Source organism: Arachis duranensis, chromosome 4, assembly GCF_000817695.3.
Source record: "Arachis duranensis cultivar V14167 chromosome 4, aradu.V14167.gnm2.J7QH, whole genome shotgun sequence".
NCBI classification, from domain to species: domain Eukaryota; kingdom Viridiplantae; phylum Streptophyta; class Magnoliopsida; order Fabales; family Fabaceae; genus Arachis; species Arachis duranensis.
The window spans coordinates 95,923,802-95,936,157 of NC_029775.3; the positions used below are offsets into that span (position 1 = coordinate 95,923,802).

General features: G+C 31.4%; 1 protein-coding gene and 1 pseudogene across 2 annotated transcripts; one reads left to right on the forward strand and one right to left on the reverse strand.

The window, feature by feature from the left end:
• Positions 1–3,504: 3,504 nt before the first annotated feature.
• Positions 3,505–8,204, forward strand: LOC107485042 (kinetochore protein SPC24 homolog). 2 transcript variants are annotated; one of them, XM_016105574.3, is made up of 7 exons: positions 3,505–3,902; positions 5,602–5,699; positions 6,386–6,613; positions 7,271–7,412; positions 7,535–7,636; positions 7,740–7,813; positions 7,917–8,204. In XM_016105574.3, exons 3-7 carry the CDS (start codon positions 6,436–6,438, stop codon positions 8,030–8,032), a joined length of 612 nt encoding a protein of 203 aa, XP_015961060.1. In that variant the 5' UTR covers positions 3,505–3,902; positions 5,602–5,699; positions 6,386–6,435; the 3' UTR covers positions 8,033–8,204. The 2 variants fall into 2 exon arrangements, with proteins under 2 accessions (XP_015961060.1, XP_015961059.1); XM_016105573.3 differs by having other exon boundaries at positions 3,506–3,902; positions 5,602–5,719.
• Positions 8,205–8,666: 462 nt separating this feature from the next.
• LOC107485041 (gamma-interferon-responsive lysosomal thiol protein-like) lies at positions 8,667–11,785 on the reverse strand (annotated as a pseudogene).
• Between the last annotated feature and the right edge of the window lie 571 nt (positions 11,786–12,356).

Sequence of the window (12,356 nt, forward strand, 5' to 3'; positions counted from 1 at the left end):
TTATTTGTTAGCTTTACTTTCTTGCAATTTAGTTTCTTGTCTTTTTGCCTTCAAACCCCTTATTCTCATAACCGATAATACGCACACCGCATTGCAATTCCTTTGAGAGACGATCCGAGATTTAAAACTCCCGGTTTTTATTGTTTAAATTCATGGCAAATAAATTAAATTCTGATACATGTCGTATGTTGGTTTAGAACTATACTTGCAACAAGATTCTTTTTGAGAGAATTTCTAAACCAACGGATGGCACGCTATCAATTGACTTGGAGGGGCACCAAAGATGGATGATATTCAGTTAAGGCTATTGCATAGCTTTCCAATTTTTTTCTGTCAGAGTTATGTCGGGAAAAGCGCTTATAATCTTTAATATGGGCTCTCAATTGTGAGCTTATAATTAGGATTTTTTTTGTAAAAGGTGATGTGCAATGGCTTACCAGCTAGCCAAAAACTTCATAAAAAAATAATGACAATCTCTCTAATTTGCTCAAGATGCAAGCAATTGAAAGAATTTCTTGAGCATTATAGCTTAATCTGTTGTGTTCACTCTAGCACTATTTGGCAAAAATTAAAATTCCAAATCCTCAATTTAAACCCAACAAAGTCTTTTGAAAATGGTGGGTGGAAGTTGTTGATAATTAAAAAAAAAAAGAAACAAAAAAAATGTCTATTACTCACTATTAATTTTCTCTAACTAATATGAAAAGCATGTAGCTCATTCATCTTTGACAATAATTTTTCCTTAATTGAATAGCTTCTCTTAGATAGAAAGAAGATAAGTGAAGAAGATAAATGTTATAGATATATCATACATTAACTTAGTTTTTTGTTGTTGTCTTTTTATATAATTTAATTATAGTAAATATCTCTTTTTTTTACTTGTGTGAAGTTTTTTGACTCAATTTTATTCAACAAATAAAAAATTTATTTATCTTTGAAAAAAATAAAAAAAAAAACTAAAACTGTTAAATGTATATTATAATTAATATAATATTACTTAATATGTCACATTAGTAATTTTTAATGTCGTAAATAGAGGTGACAAAGAAAATCAGAGACCAATTTAAAAAATGGACAATCAGGTACTTGCCGAAATATGAGTAAATAATCATTTCTAACTATAAAAGATTTGGATGCTGTCGTCTTTACCCATGAAAAACGAAAATTAAAGTTATATTCATGAAAGATAGGCTTTTGCATATAAAATTATCCAAACCCTAAAAAATTAAATAAAATTTCTCAACTACCTTCTAGTATAACCTAACTTTAACATCTAATTTTACTTTACATCATCACTCTCCCAATTCCAAACTCTACCACCACTCTCCTATCCCCCAACTACCATCATCACTGCTCCCATCACTATCACCACCACCGCTAGCACCACCTCTACTGCTCCTGGACACTACCTCAACACATGTTCGATTCCACCATTACTATCCATCATTATCATCATCGGAAACGTAGAACACACACATCATAGAACTCACCAAATCCAAAATTTTGTTTATCTCTCGTACTTTCTCTTCTATTTTCATCAAAATCTAACCATGGATCCTATTTCATGTAAAAATAGAGGAAAAAATCATTTTTTGTTTTATTTTTCTCCAAAATCAAAGGTACCCAAAAAAGCAAAGAAAAAGAACACATCTAAAAAATTTTAACTTTTTCAATTTCTTCACTATTAACCTCACTTTCTCTTTCGTCCTATTCTTCATAATCCTCCTCAAATTTGGCCAACACTTTTCAGTATGAACAATGTCAAATGGTGACCCTGTTTTGTTCTGTTCCTGAAACTGTTCCCAAACTAAAGCTTGGTCAAGGTAATTACTTGGAGTTGGTTTTGAGAAGTGAAAATACTTTTCAAGTTTAGATTTCGAGATAGTAGAGGAACTTGGTGAAGTGGTGAATATGTGAAGTTCATGGCCTCTTTTTGCAAGAGCAATATGGATAATCATAGCATGGCATTCAAGCCCTCCGACATGAGATCCCTGAGGCCATCTCTTAACAAAGAGTGCAATCTTGAGAAGCTTTGAAGGTGGCTTTGATGAGAAGATAAGGTGGTTCCGTGCAAAAGGGTATGAGAGGAGGTTGATGATGGTTTGGTTTTGCTTTTCTTCTATTACTCTTAGATGGTATGGTGAGAAATAGCAGTGGTTCCACGAGTGGAATATGATGACAGAACAGAAAACGAAGTGGTAATGACGGTGGTGGTGATAGTGATGGCAGTGGTGATGGCAGTAGTTGAGGATGAAAGTGGTGGTAAGGTTTGGGATTGGGTGAGTAGTGGTGTGGAGTAAAATTCGAGGTTAGACTTAGGTTACATTAGAGGGTAGTTTGGAAATTTTATTTAATTTTTTAGGATTTGGATAATTTTTTCTGTAAAAACCCATCTTTCATGGGTATAACTTTAATTTTTGTCTTTTATGGGTAGAAATGTTAGCATCCAAATCTTTCATGGTTAGAAATGGCAATTTACTCGCCAAAATATCCTACCACTTCCACATCGCATTTTGGATTCAATTGCCTACGAATACCTACTTCTTCGAGTCACTCTACCCGATCTCAGTGCCTCTCTCTCTCTCTCTCTCTCTCTCTGACCGTTGTTTATCCACCAATAGCATCTGCCGTCGCCTAATATTTCTGTTACTGGCATCGCAACGAACGCTGTCTCCTACAAAAATTTAGGTATGCAGTGTTGTTCTTCATGTTATATTAGTGGTTCTTTCGAGTTAATACTCAAAATGGTCCCTAAACTTGCAGTCGAGTTTCAATGTCGTTTCTGAACTTAAAATTGCCCCAAATTTGTCCTTGAACTTAACAACGGTCGTTCGTGAGATACTTTCCGATGACGGAAAGATGACGTGGTTGGACGGAAGTCATGCTGCACTGGTAAAACATCGTTGTATCATTTTTTGCGCCGAAATAGATACTTTACGATATCGTTTATGTTCTATTTGGGTGCAAAAAATGAAACGACGATGTTTTACCAGTGCAGCGTGGCTTCCATCCAACCACGTTATCATTTTGTCATCGGAAAGTATATCATGAACGATCGTTGTTAAGTTTAGGGGCAAATTTAGGACAATTTTAAGTTCAGAAATTATATTGAGGTTCAACTACAAGTTCAAGGACCACTTTGAGTACTAACTCAGCTCTTTCTAAGGGTGTTAGAAGAAATTAGTTTAATCAAACTGAAGTAAAATAACCAAATTGAGATCACAATTTTTATAAAACCAAACTATAAAAAAACTGGTTTCTAAGTTGAATGAATGTCAAAAATCTAAATATCGATGATTCTAAAAATCGGATTGAACCGATCTATTTGATCAATCTAATCACGAATCAGGTGCTAATGCAGTTTGGTTCAATATCAAAAACCATTTTTTTTAAAAAAAAAAAGGGCTAAAAATAATTGAATCTGCCAGAAATTGGCCGGTCGGATTGAATCAGGACCCGGTCGGTTTTCTTGAAGCGACGTGGTTTCGTTTTTAAGAAAAAGAACGCGCCAGTATCTCTTCGGTCCTCACCCAGTCACCCCTCTGCGCTGCAGTCCCCCACCCCCAAATCACAACCCTAGGTCACAAAAGTCTTCCCCACCGCCGCAGGGCGTGAGAATCAGCGCCACCGCCCATTGCTCTCAGTCACCTTGAAACCTTCAACCAAGCTTCCCTCTCTCAAAGAAAGAAAAAAAGGTGACCAACCCTAGCCTCCATTGTTGCCGTCGTTCTTCTCACCGCCGCCGTCCCGCCGTTCTTCGCCAGCTTCTTTTCTTCGCGCGTAGCCAGCTTCTTTGCCTGGTCCAGTTTCGTCGTCTGTTGCATCGCCACTGCCGCCAGCTTCTCCACGTCACATTGTTGCCCCCTCTCCTCCCTACTCTGCTCGTTCGAAGACCACCGAAGGTTAGTTAATTTTTCTTGCTTAATTTTTTTGTTTTTAATCAGTTGTTTATAAGAAAATGTGATTGGTTAATTTAGTTTTTAATGTGTTTAGAATGATTTAGTAAAAAAAAAATAGTTAATTTTGTGTATGTTTGTGAACTCTGGTTGATTAAGTCCGTTACGGGCTTACTTCTTGATGATAAATTGATACTGATTCTTGTGATAAATTGATACGGGCTTGTTGAATTGATGCTTAGTGAATTTACTGGAATTAAGTTACGCCATGGTTTCTGTAGGAGAAGCATTATATCTCTACTACTATCCGTGTTCTCTTTTTAATTACAATTTGATTTCATCATATGTGGGGTTTTGTGGCCATTCCTTTGCAAAATCATAAAAGAAGTTTTGTAATTAATCATTATTGGAAACAAAAATAAATGTCACTTTGGTTTTTTATTAGCGATTTTGCTATCAACATATTATTTCCGTTAATAAATCTTTGGAATTGAATTACAGGTTTCTTAATTCTTATAGGAGTTAGTTTCTTAATCTTGTGCTTAGATTGTAACTGTTAATTTCAGTTATGGATGATAATATAAATCAAGAAGCATTTGCTCATAATAATAATATTTTCTGCCAATCAAGAAGCATTTGCTTAGATTGTGACTATCTTCCATTTTTTCTCTTCCAATATGCTCTGTTGAGACTGTTTTCTGCCTCAGTCATTATATGCTGAATGTTTTCATTATTCTCTTCCAATTGGGGATTGTATTCTTTTCCATTTTTTCTCTTCCATTATGCTCTGTTCACCACACAGGAGATTTGTGCAGTTGGGTGTGGTCAGGTATGGTTATTATTTTGTTTTATTTTATTTTTCAATTTGATGATATCTTTGATCTTTGTTGCCTGTGTTGGTGTTTGTTGATGGCCTGGAGTTTTGAGCTGTTTGTTAGATATGAGTTTAGATTGTGATAAATTTTGATAATTATTGTGTTTTGAGAAGGTTTGGTTTAGTGATTAGGTTGAGCTTAATTGCAAAAGAGGTCTTGCTACTCAGTTGTAAGGATTGTATAGTATTAATTATAATTGCATTTTGTTTGAACTTATTAACTTATTAAATGATTAGGTTGACTTATTGAATAGTATTCATTGATTGGAATTGCATTTTGCTTTAGATGGTGATGATTTTTCTTATGGAATGACTAAGTTTGTATTAGACTACAAGTATGTACTAGGATGTTTATTTATAATTTATTTATTATTTTATTATAAAACGGTTTTTCCGGTTGGACTACGATTGAACTGATTGGACCAGTAAACCAGTGAACCAGTGATCGGAGTGGTTTGATGACCGGTCCGATTTTTAGAACCTTGCAAACATAAAAAACCTCCATGATGCTACGGTGCACCATTACAAACGGCTAAACCCTAGCACACCACTTCGGCCCTAGCTTTCGTTGCTTACTTCCGGATTGGAGAGCATTAGGAACGGTCTCCGCGTTCTGTATTTCTTAGTTTCGTTTAATTATACACATTAGTCTCCAGCAAGAACAAGTTTCAAATCATGGTTTAAAGCTGCTGCAAGTGCAATATGATTTTGGCATTCAAGTTATTATTTTATCTTGTACAGTTTTGTATGCAGTTCATCCATATTTTCTTTGTTTATTTTCTTTTTCTATTTGCCATTCATTACCCTTGTCCTATCTTTATGTTTTAATAGAATTGGAACCAGGGGAGACAGCCGTCTTACATCTGGGTATGCTCCATTTCGTTCAAAGCTTCTACCTTTCGTGGATGATCACTGTTTTAGAAAGCTAGGTACTGCTGCTGCATAAACAGTAAGAATCTCACTTCTTCAGGTTTTTGTAGCCTCTTGATTTTGTTTTTAACTTCTTCATGCTTGGTGATTTGTTCAACTCAAACTCCCCGATTCAAATGTTTGACAAATTAAATAATTGACATCAGTGCTTGGGCCTTAAATAATAAGTAATATGTAGTGTGTAAAGGTATTTGTAATGTGATTATATTTTCCTGTGGTCCGCTGAAATGAATAAGAATGTTGAAGAATAAAATGATGTAGTAGCATCATCAGGACACTAATTAATTTCTGGGCATATATATAGCATGAAATATATTGAAATGTTAAGAATAATAATAAGGACAAAAGAACACAGTGGAGTCTTAAATATATTGAAATATTTAAGAATGCCAAAATATGGATGATTCCCTATGCACTTGAAACTTGTGTTGATATATAATTTATTTTCCAGAATCAAGGAGTTGACTACAAATTTGTTACTAATTCTTCTCATGATTTTAATTACAATTCGGGACTTCCATCCATACTTGATCAACTTTGAAGGTGAAGTGAAGTAAAATATCTCAAATTTGATAATGTTTATGAAAAAAAACTGAACCATGAACACCCCTAGTTCTTTTTCCTGCTAGAACCTATATTTGTGTCTCTTGTTTTCTAATTTCTATTTACTCTTGGTATGGTGAAGAGGAACGCATAGAAGAGACTCCTTTTCCCTTTTTCCCACTCAGATTTCCAATGGTGGATCCTTCTAGAACCATCGAGGTAGAGAAGTTGATCTCCTGGTGCGACGACCTCGTCAAGATCCTATCGGATCGGCACGACATCGACAACCTTGCTCTATGTCTCCGACGCACTACTTCCCTCTCTTCCACCTGCAATTCCGACCTCAACCATGTCCGCAACTTGCTCCAAGGTCTTTTTCATTCCTCCAATTTTTGTTGTTCTATTTAACTCATCTGGTGCCGCGATTTTGTTCCATTTTAGTAGGTACTATTCGAATTTTGCAATGCAATGGTAGAAAGAGAAAAGGTGGGAATTTGAGAATTTTATTTTGTTCAAAAAATTCATTTTATGATGATGAGGGGTAAGTACATTGGTTATTTGGTTACCTCGGATGTTGTAGCTGCTAATGTTGCAACTTTGATGAAGATGTTGATCTTCAATTTCTGGTATCAACTCACAAGTCTTTCTTATGATTTTGAACATTTCAACAATATCATAAATATAATTCATTTAAAAGCAGAGCAGAAGTTTTAAGCAATGTCTTTCTATTTTACAAAGCTAGCAAATTTGCCTCTATGGTTTACTTATATATAACATAAGTTCAGTCTAAATTATGACAATCTTACATGGAAAGGTGCAAGTTCCTTAGATTTTATAATCTTTGCCTCTGATTCACTCATTAGTAGGTTTAATATGTACTTGTGCCTTCTTTGTGATTGAAGAAAGAACTCCATTACAACCAATTCTATTTTATATCTGCCCATTTGAATTCAAGTTATCTATTTCATGATAATTATGATGAGTGGGCCTTCTAGCTGTATGGTTGACTAGTTTGTATGCGAATCAGATTGTCAGAAAAAGATAGATGCATGCAAGCAGAAAAAAGAGGAAGCTAGATGTGAGAGTGCTTCTGATGCAGAACTAGACCTTCTTCAGAGAGAGCTGGATGAGGAACTTGAGAAAGAGAACTTTCTGAAAGAGGAATTTAGATAAGTGTCTAGATGTTTTCATATTTCTAATTGTGTATTCGTGTGTGCGTGTTTTTCTCGTGATTGCCGACTTTCTGGATGACATATCTTCTTAGTTCTTACCATCTATTTTGATTCAACACAACCATTGGGGTTGAGTTTAATGAACTAATGCAGCAGCAAAATTCTGTCCAAGAGCGAAAGAAGGCTTTATTGAAAATTGACAAAGATAAGCGAAGGAAAGAGTAAGTAAATTGTTATAAACTAGTGAGAAATCTTAACTTATAGTCTTATACACAATTCCATATAGATTAGAACATAAAGAATTGCATTATTCTCGTGTTTCAGGAAGCTACTTTCAATGTATGCTTGTGTCTCAAATATTTTACCAGACTTGGATGATCCCTCCAAAATTTCAGGCTGTATCCTTTTGTTGAGTTTACTATTCTTTGTTCCTGCATCTCTTTCTTCCTTTTTAGGTCATTTAGAATGCAAAATATGCTTGTTCCTTAATCATTATTGCAGATATTGTTGACAAGGATAAAAATGCAGCGGAGAAGTTTGAATATGACACATCAATGATGACTCCCCTTGATGTATGTAATGACATTTGGAAAAGAATAAGTGCAGATTTGTGTTAAACAACAAACATGTCTGTTTTTCAGATGATTGTTGTAACTATATAATTTCCCAACTTTGAGTGACATCATACTATCATAGGAATCATGTCGTCACTTGTTCAATGGTGTAAGAATTTATGTTATATGCTAATTTAACATGAATGACAATCCTGCAATGTTTATTTTTTGACTAGTTAGCCAGGAGAGTATACCTTTAGATACTCAATTTCATGGATTGTTTTATGCCTAGAATCAGATACTAGTTTGATTCGTTACAATTTGATGAATATTTTGTGTTAATGTATTCATATATTAAGTTGACACATACTTTATAAAAAGAAACTCATTTCTTGTGCATTTGAAAAAGGGTGTAAACAAATAGCACATTGTAGCACCTTTGATTTCATCCTAGCATTGCTATAGACTTTGTAACTGTGTCCCACACTATTAACCATTAAACGGCCAACGGTTTTATTATGATTAAAGTTGTAATATACTGATATACACTTCAGTAACAACCCAAAAAGAGAAAAAAGAATTGTTTAGTCATATAATAATATGGATATGATGGATCATGTAAAATGGACCATATAAGACGGGGAAAATGGTATTACCGTATTAGGCATAAAATAAAAAAATGCACAACAGAAACAAATAATAATATTAATATATGCTATCCCTGTTTAATTGTTGTCATTGATTTCTTAATACCCAGAACTGTTACACATATGGTGACATTTCACTGCCTAGTACTAGTAGGATGAACTATAGAAAAATAAAATAATATTATAAGGCTTTTCTGCATCTACTACACATCTCTGTTGAGAGCTTGGCCATGGTTGATTGGCTCATATAGTCATAGCATAGTGTATAGCCTTTTATTTCATTTCTAATGAAGTTTGCATGCTTCTGGCATAGAAGAGCCTCTATAAGAATTACAAACGTAGCTTGTGAAATTTTCATATTCCTGAATGAAACAAGCAATAAACTTTAACTTAAGAGAACATTTGTAAAACAATAATAAACCAAACCATAGATTAAGAGTTATATATATTTACAACAGTTAAAGGAGTTATATATATGTAGGATGTGCTTATTCTTCATAAAGGACATATTAAATATTTAAAAAAAAAAGTATAAAAAACTACTTTTTAATTAGTCAATATAAGCTAATTTTTTTATTGTAAAATTATTTTCTAACTCATTTTTTGAAGTATTTAGAATTTAGTATTTAGAATTTAAAAATTAAAAATTAAAATAAAAATTAATGTAAAATATCTATTGATATTAACTTAAAAAATTTAGCTGCCTAATTGAACTCTTTTAAAAAGGTATACAAGTATTCCTCATATGTTTCAAGTTTCATTATCTGATAGAAACAATAAGAAAGCTAAGGGAAAAATGAAGGAAATGCACAAAAACCTTTCCAATTGAATTATTGTTTACCACCACCACTGGCAACAATGTGTGAGGTGAATGAAGAAGTGCAGTTTCATTAATATGTTTTCGTCCAAGCTGCATAGGCCAAATTCAAATTAAAATTTAATGTTAAAACATCATAGATAAAGTGGAAATTGAATTACATTTATCTATTATCTCTACTTTATATATATATAAAAGTGATATAAGAGAAGTTTGGTATACAAATTTTCTTTTCTGAAATACTAATTATTATATATAACCTATAAAAAAAATATATTTTTACTATTTTAAAGACTCAAACCCAAACGTTTTTTTGTTAGAATTTAAATTATTTACTATCTTGACTAACATCATATTTGTTATTATTATATATCTTGACTAACACATTGATACTTATTGATACACTGTTATATATTTTTTATGCCATTAGATAAAATGAGGAATTATAATATCGAGTCCAATCAACACATTGCATAATAATAATAATAATACTTCTATGTGCTTTTCTTGTTGTAGTATGTATATATATTTTACTCAATTCATTTTCAACCGTGACTTTAAAATATTTGTACTTGAATCACAAATATAAAGTTGATTTGTATACATATATATAGAATATGATATTAAAGATTAATTTCACTTCGAAAATTGTTAAAACTAAATGTTTATAAAAAATGTTTAACGAAACTAAAATTATGAACTACCATATTTTATAGAGACAAAAAAAATTATTTAATCATTTAAAAAAAATAAAAAAACACATCTTTTATAGAGTACTTTCTCTTCTAAATTGTTTTGTTTAATAATTATAAATGGATAGAAACATATGGTAACCTCGGTTCCATTTCCTGTGTTATGGCATTTGACAATAGGAGCATTAGGCAAACCTAATGTGTTGAAGCATTCCTCCCAATTCTTTTGCCTTTTTTCAATTGCTAGAAGCTCCAAGCACTCAATCAAAGCATAGTATTTGTTCTGCATCATATAAAATAAATAATTTGTTATTTTAGAAAGCTATGATCCAATTGAAACAAGATTTTTAGAACATGTTTCATTTTGATTTAATTGCTCTGATGGTCTCTTAAATTTTACCAAAATTTTAATTGAGTTTTTATAATTTAAAAGTTTTTAAACAAATATTTCTAATTAATTTTTTAGTAGTTATTAGATTTCAGAAAAAACATAATTATAGAATATTTATTTATAAAATATTTCACAATTCTTTTTAGCATTAAACAAAAAAAAAAGTTTAATTTTTATGCACTAAGTGTGAATTAATTTTACACATATATCTAATTACGTAATGCCATATCAGTATAAATAATTACTTTTCACGTTAACTGAGTAAATGGTTATCCAAAATAATGAATGTAATTATATGATTGTGTAAAACGTTTTATACTACCAGTGTATTAAAATTAAACTTAAAAATAAATATTTTAAAAATATTTTATATTTTAACTAGAAAATAATTAGTAAGGTTTAATTGAAATTTATAAAATTTTTATTAAAAATTTAATGAAACTATATATAAATAACAAGAAGCCTTTTATTTTTACTATCTTTGTAGACAAATCATGTGCACTCACCACATCATTCAAAATGTTGATGGCACAGCTTTCCACCGAATTAAGCTCACATTCATCCGGGCCATTCTGCTTAAAATTACAAAGTGAAATATTAAAAAAGAATACAAAATATATATAAATTAAACAAGAAATGTTCAAAACTTTGTGAAAATTGAAATAAAAAGTCATTGTTAGAAAGTTTGAAGCTTGAACAATTTTTCCCCTGTTTAAAGTGAAAAGAAGAGAGAGTCCTAGAAAGCATATTGAAAGAACAAACTGAATGTACAACACTAAAAATACAAAGCAAATGGAAATCATTATCAAAATTCACAAAAATTAAGAAATTTTTAGGAAGTTTCATGATCTAGTCAGATATAATAAAACAGTATCTAATTCTTTCAGCATAACATAAATACTTCTATATGTACAATAATAGAAATTAAACAAATTAAAACACAAAACCTGGCAAATTATGGAATTATTAGTGTCATTGTTGATATAAGCATTGGCCCAAGGAACTAGTTGGAGATTGATAATGTTGATAAGACCATTGTAGAATATTTCCTGGAGATTCTTAATAATGAAAGTTGAACATGGCTGGCAAAGGCTTCCATAGTACACTGAGAGATTAACTTTCATAATATTAGTCTCATCAACAATATTGGCATCATGTGAATCACAAGGGTATGAATTAACACCACTAGATTCATCCATGAAAATCAAAAGGGTTTGTGCTATAACAATGATCATTATTCCTAGTTTTAGAGGAACAACCATTTTTTTTTTTTTTTGAGCTTGTGTGTTCCGGAGTTATTATTTGAGTTTGTCACAAGATGGTGACTACATTTAAATCATTAAATAACATCAATTTGAATTTAATTTCTATGTATTGCGCTACGAAAGTTTTATATTGTTATAGAAAATATAATAAATATAGAATGAGACTTCAAAGTAACTAGGAGGACTTTTTTGCTGTGTCTTGGAGTTATTATTTGAGTTTGTCACACGATAGTGACTAAATTTGAATCATTAAATAACATTAATGTGAATTTAATTTCTATTTATTGTCTTATAAAAGTTTATATTGTCATATAATAAATAATAGAATGATCATCTACGTAATTACCCATTTTTTATCTATTGCCTAAAAGATAATCTAAAAAATGTCATATTTATATTACGAAAAAACGACATTTTTTCTCTTTGGGGGACCCAAATAACATTTTTATTTTCACTATTTGTAAAATTAATATTATTTTTTTTGTAAAAATTAAATAATATATATATTTATTTTATTTAACTTAAATATTTTTTAATAATCATTATATATTATATACAACAACAATAATAAAATA